Source organism: Xenopus tropicalis, chromosome 3 (genome assembly GCF_000004195.4).
Source record: "Xenopus tropicalis strain Nigerian chromosome 3, UCB_Xtro_10.0, whole genome shotgun sequence".
NCBI lineage: Eukaryota > Metazoa > Chordata > Amphibia > Anura > Pipidae > Xenopus > Xenopus tropicalis.
In genome coordinates this window covers 47842056-47862492 of record NC_030679.2, presented here as the reverse complement: position 1 = coordinate 47862492, position 20437 = coordinate 47842056, and the positions used below count along the sequence as shown (strand labels likewise).

At 38.8% G+C, this 20437-nt stretch overlaps 1 protein-coding gene across 2 annotated transcripts; it reads right to left on the bottom strand.

Annotated features, from left to right (window-relative positions):
- Positions 1–2182: 2182 nt before the first annotated feature.
- kif20a (kinesin family member 20A) lies at positions 2183–15944 on the bottom strand. 2 transcript variants are annotated; one of them, XM_002936835.5, is made up of 20 exons: positions 15802–15944; positions 13430–13607; positions 12662–12751; positions 12459–12578; positions 11693–11831; positions 11398–11579; positions 10666–10804; positions 10376–10576; positions 10181–10292; positions 9637–9705; positions 8798–8941; positions 8450–8615; positions 8197–8358; positions 7967–8106; positions 7786–7888; positions 7211–7418; positions 6841–6932; positions 5649–5708; positions 3913–4050; positions 2183–3248 (listed from the first exon to the last, which is right to left on the bottom strand). In XM_002936835.5, exons 2-20 carry the CDS (start codon positions 13586–13588, stop codon positions 2940–2942), a joined length of 2733 nt encoding a protein of 910 aa, XP_002936881.1. In that variant the 5' UTR covers positions 13589–13607; positions 15802–15944; the 3' UTR covers positions 2183–2939. The 2 variants fall into 2 exon arrangements, with proteins under 2 accessions (XP_002936881.1, XP_004912936.1); XM_004912879.4 differs by lacking the exon at positions 5649–5708 and having other exon boundaries at positions 15802–15943.
- Positions 15945–20437: the final 4493 nt, after the last annotated feature.

The following is a 20437-nucleotide window of genomic DNA, read 5'->3' as shown; positions in this document are numbered from 1 at the left end:
GATCGCTTCCAGTTTGTTCTTTATCCATGTCCAAATATCAGTACAAGGAATATTCTCTGTATTTCATGTTTTTATTGATGGAGAACAGCACCTCCAAGCAATTTTGTAATGCCTATTTAACTGTTACTACACACAAGAAAATAATAGTTGGCTAAATATAACTAAGTAAAACATTTAAAACTTTTTTTTTTTTAATTGCATCAGTTAATAGTGCAGTTCCAGCTGAATTCTACACTGAAGTCAATTTTTTAAAAGAGCAAACAGATTTTTTTCATATTTAATTTGAACTTTGACATAGGGCTAGCCATTTTATTTTTTTTCCCAGGTGCCCAAAGCCATGTGACTTGTGCTCTGATAAATTCAGTCTCTCTTTACTGCTGTGCTGCATGTTGGAGTGATGTCACCCCCTCACTTTCCACCCCAGCAGCAAAACAGTTGGCAGGTAACAAGATAACAATCCTCAAACAGTAGGCACTAGGCAATTATGGTACACCGACTTCTATGAACAATAACTCCAGATCCTAAATAAAATATACAGTGAGGGGCAGAAGGAGTGTCACCCAAAATACATTAAATACAGTAAGAGGCAGTTAGACCTTTAGCCTTAAAGGAACAGTAACACCAAAAAATGAAAGTGTATAAAAGTAATTACAATATAATGTACTGTTGCCCTGCATTGCTACAACTGGTGTGTTTGCCTCAGAAAGACTACTATAGTTTATATAAGTAAGCTGCTGTGTAGCCATGGGGGCAGCCATTCAAGGGAGAAAAGGCACAGGTTACTTAGCAGATAACAGATAAACCCCCATTATATGGGGCTTATCTACTAGTTATCTGCTATGTAACCTGTGCCTTTTCTCCTTTTTTCCAGCTTGAATGGCTGCCCCCATGGCTACACAGCAGCTTATTTATAAAGTAGCTTTTCTGTAGCCAAAACACCATTTTTTTGCAGAGCAACAGCACATTATATTTTGATTACTTTAAATCATAATAATTTTTTGATGTTACTGTTCCTTTAAACACAATGAGAGGCAATGATTTGATACCCTAGACCAGTGATCCCCAACCAGTGGCAACATGTTGCTCCCCAACCCCTTGGATGTTGCTCTCGGTGCCCCCAAACCAGGGAGTTTCTTTTAAATTCCTGACTTAGTGGAAGTTTTGGTTGAATAAAAACAAGATTTACTACCAAATAAAGCCTCCTGTAAGCTGATTGGCTATTAGGAAGCCTCTATGCACCCTATCACAGCCCTTATTTGGCTCCTCCATGAACTTTTATGGTGCTTGTGTTGCTCCCCAAGTCTTTTTACATTTGACTGTGGCTCACAAGTAAGAAAGGCTCTCTTACCCTTCCAAAAAGCAGGTTTCCTGAATGAGAATATTGCAGCATTGTAGAGTAGGAAAAACAATAGGTCAGCTGAAAGCAGTTCTAATGTGTAGGGCTGGCTCCTTATGAAAGCTCAGACTCAGGCACAATGCACTGAGAAGGCTGCACACACCAATATTACAATTAAATTATATTAGTAAATGTAACCTAAAGTGATTAATATTTGCTGGAATTAGATGTAGCCCTCTGGCAAACTTTGGCTAACTCTGTTACTCCTTTTAATCATATATGCCGCACAATATTAGAAAAAAAAAAATCGATTAAACAGAAGAGAAGCTGCTGCCTGGAAGGCCAGACAAACAAAAAACTTATTCTGGGGGTTGGGACACAATGCCTTTTGAGACAAGCAACTTAACGGACACCAGAAATTAAACCATTTTACACCTATCATAACATAGTCCCTGCATGCAATTTACAATTTTGCCTTAAAAGTATTTGCTCGATTCTTTTACATTACCTATCTGATCCCCCATGTTGCTCTATAAGGGGGCTGCCATATTTGTGCAGCAGGAATCCATTAGCATTAGAAGCTATAACTGACAGGTTGGGAAGGGACAGTCAGGTTGGCAAAACAGTCAGGTTTAGGGACATCAAGAAACAATTCCTTACAAAAGCAAATCTATGATCGAAAAATGATCAACATGATCTATAGGGAACTTTTAATGTACATTCATATTTTGAAGAGTAGTTTATTAGTGTCAGTATCACATAAACCCCATTTGTGCTGGCCATCCAAATCTACTTTTGATGTGGTTTGCTTATTTTTTTATGATCAATTTCCAAGAACAGTCTCGGTTACACTGTACAAAGTGATTTATTCCAGATGATACATTCTATTATTGCACATGTGAAGAGAACAAACAAACAGAACAGCACACATTCCCTTATATTGAGCAACTGTAAAATACTGCAGTAAAAACAAAAGGCGATCATATAAATACTTAGCTTAGTTTCCCTTTTTGTATTGGAATCTATATACTGCTGTTGCTGGTGATATGTAATATTACATTCACTTATACATAGATTTTTGGTGAAGGGAAGAACACACACTCTTTGGCAAGTACAGCCCAAACAACTTTTTGGTCTTATGGTAAAGAGCTGATGTGCTGCTCGTCACAGCCAGCAGCGACACAATGCATTGTGGTGTGTGGGTTGGGGTTGCACAAGGGCTTTTCTTATGAGTTTGATCAGTGCAGGCCTTCTTCTCTAGGTCAAGGACTTATCACATGCAGTGTGCCACTCCAGGTTCTTGATGCACATATCCGGCAGTACTCCAAACCCTACTGCAAATGTACTAGCCCCTGCCCTCCACAAATACATGAACCTCCAGGGGTTGTACTAATAGCCACAGAGCTGCAGTTGTAAGTAAAGTAGCTAAAGAGCTCAACCACATAAAAAAAGGCTAAGCGTGTTAGGGAAAGATTTACTTGACCCCTTAAAGTTAAGTAGAATAAAAGATACTGTACAGGAATAGCCATTAGAAGACAGTTGAGTGACTTAACACTCAAACCTAAAAGTCCAAGGAAGGCGCAGTACTAAAAAAAAAAAAAAATCAGTATGTGGTGCCAAAAGCAACAGTTTTAAGCACAGGGGATCGCCGTGAGCGCAATATGCGACTGTAGGGACTGTTTTCTGCAAGTCCTCTCTTTCCTGGGGTCCTTGCCAGGAAGTTGCGTAGGAAGGGTTTCTTCTCTGGATTATTTGGTTGGACATTCTCATTATTGCAGAGCCGTTTGTAGCCAGAAGTGGTTCCCTGTAGTTTCTGTACAGTGTTATACTGCTCAGCAATGCAAACAGCCTTCTTCTTCAGGTCCATTTTCACCAACACCATGTTATTTTGAAGTTCTGCCAGAGCCCTTTCCTGCAGATGAAACAATATGTTAATACATTCAATGTGTTGTGTTTCCACTTTGCAAAATAATACTATTTTATAGTGTTGGTAACAACTTTGAATTGAGCAGAGGATACCTTAAATGTAGATGTCCAAGAGCTAGCAGATTATTCAGATGTTCTCAAAGTGGGCAGAACAACATTAGGAATATGCAACTGGTATGGGGAACTTTGGCCCTCCAGATATTGCCAACCTGTGTGTGGTGGTCCAACACTGGGAGCAACTCTGGTTGCTCATTACTATAACAGGTCTAACCATCAATTCAAACTAAAGGTGGCCACACACGTGGCGATCTGACGATGTTTCGTGCGACCATCGGGCGCACGAAACATAGTCAGATCCGCCACACACCGTCAGGGCTGAAACAGCAGATAAGGAGGTAGAAACAATAGGATTTCTACCTCCTTCTGCCGATTCAGCCCTGACGGCAGATTTTGGTCAGGCGCCTTCTATGGCGCCCGATCAAAATTTTCTAACCGGTCCGATCGGCGAGTCGACTTCCTGCGATATCGGTCGACTCGCCGACATGCCATACACGCACCGAATATCGTGCGAAACCAGTATCGGTGCGTGTATGGCCAGCTTAAGTCTTTTAGGAATGCAAACAGCAACTGCAGATAAGAGTATAGCTTACCTGTTTGGACAGTATATCATCACAAGTACCAAGAGCTTGCCTCAGTTTCTCAGCTCCAGTTGTATGACAGCACACCCTGTCCACCTGCTGCAAGGAATCCCCAAACCTCTGCAATTCAGTGCGCAATAATCTTACATTCTGTAAAAGGAAAAGCCAGATTATTATTTTTAACTAACACGATCAGCCTTCACACCAGTTCACCAGAACCACCCTATGATCTACCCAGAGCAAAAGGATGGAAATGGTTAAAGAAGGGCATTTATTTTGCTGTGCAGCTAAAAGCAGGGGTGCTACCTCAGGTTCTGGAGAGCACTTATACCAGGAAGCTTGCTAGCAACCTGATGGTCAGCAGTTAAACTGCTAATCAGACATGTTTTCAATGAACAGAGCCCATGGTTGGTCTTATACTGCTGCTTTTTCTGGCTAATTATTTACAAATATCTGAAAAGTCTCCACAGACAGATGAATATTTTCTGGAAGACGTGAAATTAACATCCAATAAAATGATGTTCATCAAAGTGGCTTTTGTACAGAAAGTCTTATCTGTGATTTAAAAACCGATACTGTATGTTCTGCCCTTAGAAGGAACAGTAACACCAAAAAATGGAAGTATTTTAACGTAAAATAAAATAAAATGTACTGTTGCCCTGCACTGACAACACTGGTGTGTTTGGTTCAGAAACTCTACAATAGTTTATATAAACAAAGCTGCTGTGTAGCCATGGGGGCAGCCATTGGAAAAAGGAGAAAAGTCACAGGTTACATAGCAGAAAACATATCTATCGGATATCTGCTATGTAACCTGTGCCTTTTCTCCCTTTTTTCCAGCTTGAATGGCTGCCCCCATGGCTACACAGCAGGGTATTTATAAAAACTATAATAGGGTTTCTGAGCTCAATAAATAGGGCTTGTCGTGAACATGCATTCTGTTTATTGTTTTAGTGCAAAAATATATATATATATATATATATTTTTTTTAAATTAGATGTAGAAGTGAATCTAAAAAGTACTTTGCTTTACACTGGAACCTACCTACTTTGTTCTGGAAGGCTAATTCTAATTAACCGACTTGTAATTTGGTTAGTTTCTTCAGAGAGCAGACTGTACATTAAAGTCTTATAAATATGAAAGGTCTCAGGGCTTTTCCAACCTTTTGCCCTACAAGGATCACTGAACTACTGGTGCCTGTATCCTAACAGCCAAAGTTGCTTTAAAAAGGGGGTAACTGAAGAGGGAGGTTTACAAGTTGAATATTCTTGACCTAGACTATATAAATATAAAAAAAAAGCAGCATGGGCTCTGGCCAATGAAACTGCAAAGTAACATGCTAAAAAAGGAAGGCTGCAAAGCAACAGCTTAAAGTTTCAGAAAAATCTTAAAAGTTAATATGGAAAGGGTGTGAGGTTGGTAATGTATAAATCATGGTTTTAAATTGGTTGTTTTCCAGACAAGGCCTCGCCAACAGTGCACATTTTCAAAAATTTCTTAAGCGGGGGTCCCAAATAAGGACTGAAAACTAGGTGTACAATTCTGACAACTCCCTCCACTGGCCTTTGAGGTATCCTGAATATGTGCACCATAGGCAACAGACACCTGTAGACTGGAGTTGAATAGCTCAATGCATAATAAAATCAGCAGGATTGCCCATATTTTACAGTCATTAGAGCACTCTGGGCCAAAGCTGCCCCCAGAACCATGAGATGGGAAAGGGTGGAATCAGGCAATGAGATTGTTACCCAAAGAGCTCTTGTGTGCTGAAAATCGGTGCACTTGTGAAGAGAGCCCAGACCATAAAGCTGGAAAAGCAAAATACAGGAAACATTTACAGGCTAAAAACAAAATGCATTACCCCTATATACAATTCTATGAAGCTAATCAATGTGCAAGGCCCCTAGGATAACCCAGTGACACTTGTAATTCTTGTTAAATAAATCAATATCCAGTTAAGGCCATGTATGCACAAGTGGCTATGTTCATGTAAAAGGTAATTTAACTGAAAGTCGTATTTCTTTCAAGAGCCAGAGCCAAGAGTAGAAACCAGTACTGGTTTTAATAGCAATTATATTTACAAATAAATCCCTTCCAAATGTTTGGAAATTTGCTTAGCATTACATTTTCTTTCATTATGCAAAAAAAGTCACTTTATTTAAATATTAATAGCAGATGAACTGGCAGTCAAATAGTTTCAAGAGACAAAAAAGCCACTTGCCCTAAAACTACTGGATATTCAGGATTAAAAAACTTTGAGAAATGAGTTTTGGAATCAAGGAAGAAATACTTCAATCTTGCATACAAGCCAACAGTTCACATGACAAACATTTGACTAAACAGTTTCAAAAATTAGTTTGAGCCAAGAGAAATTAGCATGTTATCAATAAAAGAGCACGCAATGAAATCAGATCCCAAAATTGCCAAAAAGTATTTTAATAGCCTCACTGTAATAAAGCTATGGTTTATTTGGTAAAGAGAATATTGCTAAAGTTAGCAGTGCTACTCGTTTTCTATACTAAACATGAGCTGCCAGGGCTGGGGCTCTGGTGGGACTGAGCTGTAGATAGTGGCCAGAACATACCCAATACCTAGGCAACTATATTACGTACAAATGGTATGGGTGGTGAATCCAGTAAATACTCAGGGGGCACTGAACATAACCCCTGTAACACTGGCATGGGAGTCATTACACAAGAGTAAAGCAGGTATCGGATAGCTCCTTAGTCGTGTGGACAACCGCTCACCTCCCAGTGGGGCTCAGGTAGCAGCAGGCAGAGTAATGAGTGAGTATGAATTTTACAGGAGAGCCAAAGCTGTAAAATTAGGGAATGTTATCATTGCTCTAATTAAAAGTCATCTTAAAAATACTAGGGGGCACTCCTCCCTTAAGCAAAACCACACTTTTATATTAGCAAAAAAAAAAAAAAAACAACTTACTCTCTGCCCTTCCACAATCTTCTTATCAACATCAGCTGTATATGATCGGGCAGAGACCGGAGGCTCTTGCATTTTCTTGTACTTTTCAATTTCTGAAACAAAAATTTAATAATAAAGTCCACGACCACAAATTGATGTCTCTGTAATGGCTTATGTGATGCTTAGACAACATTATTTAAGTCAACTAAAAACTCCAGCTCTGGCTGCATTTAGCAGTCAATAAGATGCTTGGAGCTGTGCAGAAAAAGGACCACAGGTTACCCATCCCTGACCTGATACAGTACAACTGATATTTCATGTAAAATGCTGTTCATTATTCTCACAGATTATTCCTAAGCAGTTCTAAATTTTAATTTAAAGGCAGACTAACCCTCATTCTTTGACTGAAGCTCCATTTTCAGATTCAGGAGCTCTTGTTTAAATTTGTCTGTGTTAGATGCCTCAGCTGTTGCTAATCGCTTAGACCTTCTGACCGAGAGACTTTCTTCTCTTTGTGTCGGCTGGCTTGGCATGGAATGGACACTTTCCATGGCTTCCTTCAAAGCAGCTTCCAGTTCTTCAATCCTCTCATCTCTTTCCTAGAGAGAAGCGCATATATAACATGAATTTGCCTGGAGTATGGAGTATTTGAAGTCACTTTTACTAAATTCATTAATTGTATTATTTATAAGAATAAAGCTTTTGCCACAAAATCATAAAAAAAAAAAATGCTATACACATTAACTTTTTAAATGATTTTAGGGTTATTTGTAAATGTAGTCATTAAAAGTACTGCTGGTTCTAAATATATATTAAACATTTCTGAAAATAGAGGAATTATCATAAAAAATTATGTTATGGAAATATAACTGACTTGATTATTTCAGAAAACAGAGAATTTTAAGTTACTCTTTAGTGCCCCATCTCAGAAATTTGTCACTCTACAAGGATGGTTCATCCACTGACCTCCAATTCGTGTTTGTAATAATTTGTTAGAGATTCTTTAAGGTTCTCCAGCCGACCCTCGTATATCTCCTCTAACAATTCTCGCTCATCTTCCAGGCTCTCACTAAAAAAGTAAAAGAAGCTTAGCATAATGGCAAGATCCCATTATTAAGCCTTCCATGTTATTTAATGACGCCCTTACCTATGCTGTTTCTGCTGTTGTTGCATCATATCCATCATTTCGCTACAAACTTCCTTACGGATTTGTATCTCCATGTTCAGCTTCTCCTGACGCTCCTTTACAATTAGTTCCTTCATGTTCTCAATAACTTGTAATAACTCCTGTTAAAAAAAGAAGACATTCAAAACTTAATTTAGCCAGGAAAACAGGAGTATGGGAGGTATGAAAAAAAAAAGAAAGAGGATGCTAACCTCTCTGTTAAATTTTGCAATATCCGTTTCCTCGCTTTCTTCATCAGAATTTTCGTCAGCATCCTCCTCATCTGTGTAACTGCGATTGGCTAGCATGGTGCTTTCCTTGATGAGTGACTGAATGGACGGAATGTTCACTTTAACTGGTGGAGCTTGAACCAACTGTGAAACAAAATTCCAGCAAAGAGTAAGGCCAGTGGAACAGAATATTAAGTAAGCCATAAGTGTGTGATCACCAAGACGATGTGTATACCTGGCTGGCAATGGCTGAAAACTTCATGGCATAAAGAGTCTCATCATATGTAGAAGCGCACTGATTAATGTTTACAATCATGCAAGACTTCCCACGCCCAGTGAAGTATGCCTGGAATATGCGGGTCAGCTTACTGTCCCTGAAAGGGACCACGTTCTGTCGCAACCTTAACCAAAACAAATGCATGTATAAAAATCTGGTACAAAAAAATACAGAAAGAGATATGTGAACCAAAAAGTTGCAAATTTGCCAGTCCCTTTCTATTCTCTGCACTATTTGTCCTCACTATGTACTACAAATGTTAAAATATAATTTTTTTTCCCTAAAAGGTATAGATAGGAAACTCACTTTTGTTGTTGGTTCTGTCTCAATACTGTAATGCAGCGGCCCAGAGTGTGCAAAGAGGTATTAATGTTAGTTGCTTCCTTGAGGCGATCACCGCTTCTCTGATCCTTACAGCGCTCAGATCCAGCCAAGTCACAGAAAGAAAGCCTACAGATATTGGATGGTAAAATTACAGTTAAACAGTTCAGAGAACATAACTACAATCTTGAAACGTCACCTTGAAGTTAACTTTAAGTTATTTACCTACCTATTCTCAATTTCAAGTGAGAGCCATTGACCCGGCAGCTAAAAAACTATTGCTCTGCGAGGCCAGAATTTTATTGTTACTTGTAATTACTTATCTTTCTTTTCAGTCCCTCAGCTATTTAAATTCCAATCTCTCTTTTAAACCAATGTCTGGTTGCTAGGGAATATAAGACATCAGCGACCAGATAGAATACCAAACTAGAAAGCTGCTGAATTATTGCAAACAATCTCAGAATGTCAATGTCTACATCATACTAAAAAGTTCAAGATACAACAGATGAGGAGAGCACCATATGCAGAATTACTGCTTCAAAAGCTTTATTGCTAGCAATAAAGATTTTGAAGCAGTAATTCTGGATTTGGTGCACTCCTCATCTGTTGCATCTTGTGCTGTTTGGCTTGCAGTTAGCCTCTGGGGTTTGATGCATCAGGTCTGATAGGAAGCGTGCTTGAACGACACTCAACCGATCATACTAAAAGTACAAACTAAGTTGTAAAGGTGAACGACCCCATTAAATGGAAAATTAGTCCAGACAGATTGTAAACCACTTGAGCTTCAGGAGACATTGAATGCAAGTCTGTAAGACATTACTTACTCGCTTATTTTAGGCGTCAAATCATTTTTTCCTTGCATGTGGAGAATCCGAATGGAAAAGATACTGTGACTGGAAAAAGATGCAAACTGTAAGGCTATAAATAAGAAAAAATACGAAAACAAAACAGGGCAGTGCCACAGCCTTAAATAAACTTGAATTCAGATTATTAACTATAACCCTCTGCTCATCCCAAGCAAGATGGGTGGCTTAAGATGGCCACACACGTGGCCACTCACGTTCTGGGCTGGATCTTCAGATATGGCATACACGCACCGAATATCATACGAAACAAGGTTTTGTACAATATTATCGGTGCGTGTATGGCCACCTATAGCATGCAGGCAAATGGAATGAACATGGTTATTTTGCACATTCCCTATTTGTATTAAAATCCAACTCTGAGAAGGGAAATCAATCTTTCACCAGATATAAGCTTAGCTATAGCCCATCCATTTATATAGCATTAATAAAATATCAATATAGCAATACTCATCAGCATGGGGTGCTGTTTGCACCCCCTTTATAACAAGTTTCATCATCTTACCTCCGGCTTGAGTTTTGGTTCAGATGTGTACTGGCAAAACTCTGGTTTTTCCTTCCAACTCTTAGGATCTTCCAAGCTTCTTCAGCACTGTGTACATTTATCCAGGTGAGGTCTATTAGAAAAGACTTCTTTAATTATCCTAAAAATTGACAATGAACCAGTCTATATATTACAGTTATCAGAGCTGTCCTTTACCTTTCACATATGGATTCCCATTTCTGTCCTCACACAGTCGCAATGTGGTTCGTTTACGGTTCGGACCAGAAGGCATGAAGTCCAGTAAATCATAAACAAATTCATTGTAGATTTCATAATAGGATACCCAGATGGAGAGTTGTACGTCGGCAGCCTCCTGAAGCGATACTACTTCTTGGTCATTCCATCGTGAACAGGTCTCTAAAACAGATTTTCATTAACAATAATGTATACTCCCATAAAAAAAGGCACAAGGTGTAGAAAGTACAGAGAACAGTTTAGGCTTTTACCTTCTAGCTGGCTACAAGTCTGATTGACAAACTGACTTGTAGAAGAAAGTCCCCCAATGCCACTGTCAAAGCTAACACTTGTGCCAGCCCGGACCTGGGATTCATTACCACTTCTTTTTAGGGGGGTCATAAGTTCTTCCTGCAAATAAAATACAATAAAACACTAAGTATAAATGAAAGAGTAACACTAATGACTAAACTTTACAGGAGATTTTGTAGGATGGCGTCAGATTGACAAAACATCATCAAGACAGACATATTTGCATGGGTCAAAATATAATGGGACAGATAGAAAAATCAGTTGTGTAAACTACATGATTTACTATCCGACTCAACACGCCTGTCAGGAGGGAAAGCTTCATGCTGCTTCTTCTTCATCCGACGAGATAAAATCTGATGGTGTCCAACAGACTTTTTTTTCCTCATTGAAATACACTGACTGTCGGATGTAATAAATGAACAAAAAAAAACAAAACATCTGACATTATAGCATCTGAATATCAGATTTTGTAGGATCCTACAAAGTCCTATGCTGTTGCATGGTGTTGTAGGAAACTCTCAATCCAGAAAGGGGGGGTGGGGGTAAGGAAATTGATGGATGAATACAGTTTGTATTATTTGCATGTTTTAGAGCAGCAAGGGAAAGGTGTTATATATATATATCATACATATGTCAAGTGAGAAATTTTATGAATTTGAGAAAAACACTACATAAATATTTGAGATACTGACCTCTCTCAGATTAGACAGCAGTGAAACTTTTTTAAGTTCTTCCTGTCGCACTTGTTTGCTGTCCAGCCACATCACCTCATTAGAAAGAGGTTTGAGGTCTGAGCTTTTATACAGGCGATCCTGGGCACTGTTAAAGATAAGTGCAATAGAGCGAGGCAGAATACCCCTATCCTTGCTAGTCCCTATAAAGAAGCAGCAAATATAAGTTACAGTCTTAGACTACAAACAGCCTGCTATATAAGCAAATCTGCAACATGTTCAATATAAAATATTGTGTAGATCAGATAGTATGTACCTTGTATGGTAAAGGTTTTGCCAGAGTTAGTAACGCCATAAGTATAAATAAGCCAGTTTTGGCCGTTCAGAGCATCCTTTACCACTTGCCGCATAGTTCCATCAAAAAACTGCTTCTGGTCCACTTCTGGTCCAAATAGCTTCATAAAACAGGGGAAAAAATATTATATAAATATACATACAACATATGTATACACATATAAACATATAGTGCAATTCAGAACAAAATTACTCAGTTCTTTACAATGCCCAAGTAGCAATATACATTGGCACACCTTAACTTCTGCCCAGTTCAGCTTTGAAGGGGATCAACACCCCCTTTATTCTGTTACATAACATGATTTAGAGCCCAAAACCATTGCCAGCACAGAACAGATGCACACCTGTGCACTTTTTTTTGCCAAAATACACATTCTGTACTGACATAATAAATCACAAAGGCTAACACACATTCAGATGCTGTGTTGGGCAGACAAAAGTTTCCTATATAGTTTATCGAGGAGCATACTGATCCTGATGTACAGCGCTAGCATAAGCAGAGTCCAGCATGTAACTTGCAAAATTCACTGGTACAGGTATGGGATCTACAGTATTATCTAGAATGCTTGGAACCTGGGGTTTTCTGTAATCTGGACAACCATATAATGGAGTCTAGGGCCTTCCCAAATTTTTGAGATTTCTGAATAATAGGTTTCCAGATAGCAGATTCTATACTATCAAATCTTTGTAGTACTAGATGTTTATGAAATTCTTTATGACATTCTCACCTGAGAAAAAGTAAATTTGTGCACACTCTGCCCCAGTCCGCGTTCTGTATTTTTCATTGCAAAGGAATCCTTAGGAGCACGCAACACCAGGGTCTCCTCATTCTCCACCTCAACACAGCCCTGCAAATAATCTTAAAATTAGCCAGAAAGCAGGACATTCAATTCCCAGATATTAATCTTAGCAGGTATAACTCCTCTCTCACCTGGTCCTCCTTTTTCTCCAACTCCCCATCTACAAAGGGTCTAATCCTCACATAAACCATGACTTTGTCATTTGATTCCTCAGGCATAGACTGTAAAGAAAAAAATCACAAGGGCTTTGTTGAATATATTGCATCTGGGGATAGATTATCAGAAAATGTAAAAAAAAAAAAAAAAAAAAAAAAAAAAAAAAAAAAAAAGGAGCTCTGGCTCAAGGCTGAATCTGACCTATGTGTCTACAGTAGGTAGAAAAACGCACTGTGAATTAAAAGTTGTTTTTTTTTTTTTTAAATATATATATAGTGATTTAATTGCACATTTTCCCCCAAATTTATCATAAAAAAACAGGATTAAACAGGATTTTACTTTTCTTTAAATAGAAAGTTGACATTTAATAAATTAGGTTAAAAAATGTAAAGATTTTAATTTGATATCAGTTTTCAGTATATACAGTAAGTAACTGCTCATTCAGATATCAATTGGGCTAGCTAAAAAGATCTGGCTGGAGGAGGACTGCAAAAGCCAGTGGATGTGGTCTGAAACTGACTGCCGACCCACATATTTGGTATTGGTTTGATTTGGCCATACCATCTGGTGACCTGCCCAAGCAAACAAATCTTTCTGTGTACAGCCAGCTTAGGTACGTAATAAGTATTTGTAAGCTCAAAAGTTATAGAACAAACAATACATAGAACAAACCTTGCTCACTCCTAGCAAGCTGTCCAGCATTGGACTGAAAAGAAACATAAGACTGGGTTGACTTTCTATACCTGGGGAGGATGGCCCAGTCCTGGTGAGATGACAGAGAAGTCAGACAGAAGTGCTTTTCGGATTCCTGCCCCACATTCAGCTGCAGTAGATTCAAACACTGGGTTCTCCTCATCATCTGAGAGCAGTCCCATGCCAGGGGATACAACATTGCTAACCATGATTATTCAGGCCCTGTACCTAGTAGGGAAAGTAATGGTAGCACTGAGTAAATGCAGAAAATCAAAGACTCAGTTGTGTGTATAGATATATCCAGCTGCTTTAACTTTTGCAAACCTGCCATGACCCTTAGGAGAGAAGTACTAACACAGAACTAATAGCACAGTATGGTGATATCTAATAATAAATCATGTCTGAACCACTACATTAAACAAAAAGTGAGTGTAATGTACAGTGTTTATGCTTTATGGGTGTGACTGACCTAATTCGGAGAGTATGCTAGTTTCATCACAGATATAAAGAGAGCAAGAAGGGTGTAGTGTTGTCCCTGGTAACCGCAACTTACAATATTTATTAACTGAAAGCTGTTGAATATAGGATTTCTGCAGCACAAGAATTAGTTAAAATTATATATATATATATATATATATATATATATATATATATATATATATATATATATATATATATATATATATATATATATATATATATATATATATAAACAGATAATACCATAATTTTAGTAGGTGTTGGAGAAAATCCCTTGTACAACACAACCAAAAATCTGTGTCAGACAACATCCCAGTGTTCCATTACCCTATGGTCTGCCCCACAGAAGGTGCAGGATAATAGAGACAGAGGAAACAATACTACTCATGTAAGAAAATGCCACTCATGATTGGCCAACATGCACCTTCCCCCCCATCCCCCTGAGGTGTGTGGCACCTAGAAAAATATAACTTGGACTAGTGCAATTTTTCAATAAAAACCTACACCAGCCTGGGTTCCAAAGAGTAGTGGTGATTTCCCTTACTGTAAGTAGCTCAACAAATTGGACTTTTGTAGTAGTGTTTTAACCTTTAGGTATATTTTAATCTATACAGGAATATAGTGTATAATTTGCTTTCATTATGCAAAAAAAACATGGACATTCCCTTTAAGACTTTTAGTATTAACAAAACATTCACTTCATATTTCTGTAATGTCTTGCTTACTAAGTCATGAATATAAATAACCCAATATCAGAAGTGAAAGCCACCACCTAAAAAGAAAAGATATTCAATATCATCTAAAAGAATGGAATGTGCACATATGAAAAGGCACATTCCATTTTCATAAGTCACTTCCCTATGACTTAGCAAACAAAACTACTGACACATTCTCAGGTTACAGTGCACTTAACATTTGCAATTTTAGAACAAAGACTTTTGTACCAGAAAAAAAAAAAAAAACAGGTTTAGAGTAAGTATACAGGAAAGGGACTTATTTACATGCAGTTAAACCTTTCCTTCACTGTATATAAATAGATTTCCTTCTTTCCAATGTAACCATATTGTTTAGGTGATTGGGTAGGTACTGTTAAAATTGTTAATAGCTATTAACTGTACTATAGTTAAAGGAATTCTGGTATAATTCATCTTAAGTATATGTTTCCCTGTGGACAAATTCCATGGGTCTATGATACAAAAATGTATATATATGTTTGTATACTCACACACAACACTTTCCTGACCTCTTTAGGCCAGGGCAGATGAATGACATTTTAGGAGCAAGTTACCATAAAAGTCCTGCATAGCGGCAAGTGACATGAGGGAATGGCAAAGATGGGAGTACTCAAAGCCACACTCACGTTATGCCCAGCACTGGCTTGTGACACACACTGGCACTTGAACACACTGTGATATTTGAAACTGCAGTCAAACACCTACACAACAGGGTAGTAGAGGCCAGTGGGAAATAAGCAGCCCTCCAGGGGATTTTATACCTCCCCCTTCATCCCCAGGTTCTTCATTACACAACATCATTTATATATATAACCCAGCCCTCAGTAATACATAATATCAAAGAAATGACTGACAATTCTTTTATCAGTACAGTGAATGCCTGACCCACTATATGGAAACAGACAGCACTTAGCTTTAGACAGCACTCCCACCATATACTTCCTGCATTACCCAGCAGACAAATAATAAATATAATACCCCTACTTTTGAACAACTCCCTGTATGCGTTACTAGTGGCAGCACAATAGATCGCCAGTCACTGGGACAACCTTCGTATGAAAAGATTATAAATACATAAATAATAAACCATATAGGGCAGATATCTAGACAGAAGAAGTAAACCTCAAAGCCAGTGAACTAAGAGGGATCATACCAAGGTACTGAATATAGAAACATATGTAGAATCTCCCAATTACAACAAAACTAACCTGTGTTATAATGACCCTTGGTATTACCCTGTGAGCCCCGGACCGAAACCACCGCCTCCCGGGACAGGCAGCTCTCAGCAGACTCGTGATTCCCGACTGTTGCTACTTTCCGAATTCAAACTAGGCGCTGGGGAATTCAACCAATCCTAAAGAACTTTGCTTGTCGCAGCCAATCGGATATTGAGAACTCTGTCATCCAATAGGCTTTCTAGTTAAGGAAACCTTGCTAGACTAGATGCGTGCTCAACCAAACAGTGCGATTATTGGATCTGGATGAAATAACCTGCCCTTTCTTCCGGCTCATACGGGAATCATTATTTCAACGTGTTGCTTTGTTTCAAACTGTTGTGCGAAAATGTGGTGTTTTTGTTTGAATTATTAAAGGTTTCGTTATACTGACAATTGCTAAATAATAGGGAAAAACTCATTTCTAACTACAAAACTGTACCAGTCTCTGTTTTAGCTTTTTATATAAAAACTATTTTCTGACTACAAAATTGTGCCAGTCTCTATTTCAGTATTTTATATTGCAGTAAGTATAAATACCAGTATTCTTTTATTTTCTTACACTAAAAAAAATCCAAGCATTTCTTCAAAATAACTAATGTATCTGACAGCATCCATTTCAGGGGAAAATTCTAGTTATGCGCCGAATCCCAGATTCAGTTTGGGATTCGGGCGGAATCCAGCCTTTTTATGATGGATTTGGTTTTGGCAGATCCAAATCACAATTAGCATATGCAAATTAGCATTCAGAAAGGGTTAAATTTTGGGAGGAAAATTTTTTTGAGCGGCAAATTTTAACCCTTCTGAATTACTAATTAGCATACGCTAATTTGGATTCGGCTCAGGATTCAACAGAATTCATTTTGGCCAAACCCAAAATAGTGGGTTCGGTGCATCCCTGCGAAAATTCCACAACTTTTAAAATCTCACCTAGGCATGAAACCTAACTGCAGCCCCCCCCCATGACATCACGTGCATCCCTGCACCTGATGTCCCAACTGTCACATCCACTGAAGATTCCATCTGACCCCTCATCCTCCCCCTTCCGCTGTTGGATTTATGCTGGAGTGTCTGTTGGCAGCTGGGAGGGTTACTTTTCTTTTTAAAAAAATTTAGGGATAATATAGACACCTGACTTACTAATAGGCATGAAGCGAACCTCAAAAAAAAAGTTCGCGAACCCGTTCGCGAACTTACGCCAAAAAGTGCGAAAGTTCGCGAACTTTGCGAACCCCATAGACTTCAATGGGAAGGCGAGCTTTAAAACCTAGAAAAGCCATTTTTGGCCAGAAAACTGATTTTAAAGTTGTTTAAAGGGTGCCACGACCTGGACAGTGGCATGCAGGAGGGGGATCAAGGGCAAAAATTTCTCTGAAACATACATTGTTGACACAGCGTTGCGCAAAAATGCAAGCTATTCCTATGTATACGCAAAGGCAGCTGGCAGACCTAGTGGAAATACGCTGCATTTTTTGCTATTTCACACTATTAGCACCATAGAAACGGGATTTGCTTACACCAGTACTAGGCTGAAAAACGCCATGTGTGGCTTGTGCAGCGTTTTTAGGCCAAGAAAAAAACGCAGCGGAAAAACGCCTAAGGCGAACCCAAATTGCGAACATCGCGAAAAGTTCGCAAACTTGCAAACACCCGATGTTCGAGCGAATTAGTTCGCCGGCGAACATTTCGCTACATCTCTACTTACTAAGGCTGCTTCTCTAGGCCCTTGGATGCCTATATATAAATATGGCCCTGATCATGGAATGCCCTCCTGTCCTTTGGAAAAATCTACTTGTGACACCAGGGAGTTTATAGTATGGTCATATTACATACTTACATATTTATTATAATAAAGTGCCTCTTCAATACTGTAAACTAAAATTCCATTTTATTACTTCAGACCAACACTGCATATTCTTGATTTACCTTCTACTCCTGTGAACCTATGCACCCTAAATACAGGGCAATATCTTTCAGGCCCTTGCTGAGGCTGACAAGTTTATTATCCACAAGTAAACCTAGGCCTTTCCCCATCTGGGATTCACCTATATTAGTCTGCATGTTTTTAAATCCTAAACAAAGCATGACAACACATTCCTATAATGCCACGCCTTTAGCAAAATTAATTTACAGGCTTTTAGTGTGATTAAGGTAGGGGGCTCATAAGAAAATTATAAACTCCACATGAAAACTGTAAAATACTATATTATATAGAGAGCCACACCTAGGTATAATAAACAGGCACAATTTCATTAGTTACAAAAAGCCTTCTCACAGACAGAAATTTCATTAAAAACACTTAAAATGTTAGAACCCAGCACCATCGCATCTACCACTAGCCCAATGCTCCAAATACATAGTATTAAATAACAGTAGCCTGAACTCACCTACTTTAAAGTAACTGTATGCACCCCAAGTACACAAAGGTAACAAAATATCAGTAAGGTACTTAAGTAACCATAAGTATAACAGCAGTAAATGTATCAACCTAAATTTTATGGTAGTTACAGTGTATACAGATTCAGTATAACTAAGTCAGGAGGACTATTAAAGGACAAGGAAAGGCAAAGTCACTTGGGGGTGCCAAAATGTTAGGCACCCCCAAGTGACTTTAATCGCTTAACATGTACCCCGGGCTGGTGCCCCTGTTAGGAGAAAACAGCACCAGCCTGGGGCACCTGGGGCGATGCGCTTCCTCCTTTGTTAAGCTGTGGCTGTGAGTCAGGCGCATGCGCAGTAGAGTGAAAAGGCGACTTCTCTGTTTAAGTTCGGGTTTTCACTCTACTGCGCATGCGCGCGCGGCGATAAAGGAAGGAGGAAGCACTACAGCTACCCCGGGCTGGTGCTGTTCTCTCCCAACAGGGGCACCAGCCCGGGGTAAAAGGTAGGCGATTAAAGTCACTTGGGGGTGCCTAACATTTTGGCACCCCCAAGTGACTTTGCCTTTCCATGCCCTTTAATAAGTAAGTATAATGCATCAGTGCAACAGGTGACAACCATTTACAGAAAGCAGGAAATAAAAGTATTGGACAATTCTGGTGACAGCAGTTCCAACCTGATATAATTAGAATTTGTATCTCTATCATAGTATTAGTACCTTATAGACATTTTGTTACCTTTTGGATTATCCTGGGGATACATACAGTTACTTTTAAGTAAGTTACTTCAGGCTATTTAATACTATGTATTTGGAGCATTGGGCTAGTGGTAGATGCAATGGTGCTGGGTTCTAACATTTTAAAGTGTTTTTAATGAAATTTCTGTCTATTAGAAGGATTTTTGTAACTAATAAAATTGTGCCTGATTATTATGCCTAGGTGTGGCTTTCTGTTTAAAAAGTATTTTACAATTTTCATGTGGAGTTATATTTTTAAATCCAAAAAGCATTTCCAATTGGTAGTTCTGAAAAAAATGTTATTAAATCATTAACATAAATTGTGTTCATTTTCATGCACTAAATTTTCATGCAATGCCCCCATTTTTTTAAAGCAGGTGAAAAAAAAAGAGGTCAGTATAGCTATAAGCACATTTTTAAATACCCAAGAACCATTTATGTATGTACGTTTATCTTTATTTATAAAGCATTACTTATGTACCGGTACATGGCGCTGTACAGTAGAATAGATTAATATAAACAGGTGGTTATTAAAATAATAATAGATACATAAAAAGTATAATTTAATAATATAATACATACAAGGTACAGTTGCAACAAGTTAAGAGTCAAAGAGACAAGAGGATGGAGGTCCCAATCTAGATGGGAGGGTAACTTATAGACACAAATAGGCAAATATAAGTGCTGTAGGTCACAGCTGGTGACATTACAATATAAGTGCTAGTTTCCAGATCAGGTGCTGTGTGAGTGCTCCAAAAGGTAGTCTATAAGTTTAGTTTTAAAAAGACTGAGGGAGGATTCTCTCCATCTCCGCATTCCAAATGTAAGGGGCAGCAAGGCAGAAAGGTTTAAGGCAGTAGAAGTGGGGGGTGCAACCAAGTGGTTGCTCTGTGAGGAACGAAGGAGTCAGCCAGGAACGTATGGAAACACAAGAGAACAGATGTAGTGAGGACCAGAGGAATGGAGGGCTTTGACGGTTAAAAGAAGGAATCTGCAAGATATTCTTTGTTTAGGCTAATGCCAGACGAGGCGTAGGGTGGATATTTTCAGCAAGCGGAAAACACTTGCTGAAAATTCTGCCCCACGCCTCCTACATGTGCCTGCACCCGAATGAATGGAATATGCTCGGGTGCAGGCACATGTAGGAGGCGTAGGGCGGAATTTTCAGCAAGCGCTTTTCCGCTTGCCGAAAATATCCGCCCTACGCCTCGTCTGGCATTAGCCTTAATGGGAAGCCATGATAAGGGCTTTAGCATTGGAAGGGCCTGAACTCTCCTGGATGAGAGGAGAATTCTGGCAGCAGTATTTAATACAAACTGAAGGGGGGAAAGATGGGAGTTAGGGAGGCTGGTTAGTAGCAGGTTATAGTCGTCAAGTCAGGATAGGATGAGAGCATGCAAGAGCAGCCTAGCTGTTGCAATAGAAAGGAATGGATTTTGGCAATATTGCATTAGAAAAAGTGACAGGTTTAGACAGTGGTGTTAATATGGTCAGAGTCGGAGTCAAAGATGTGTA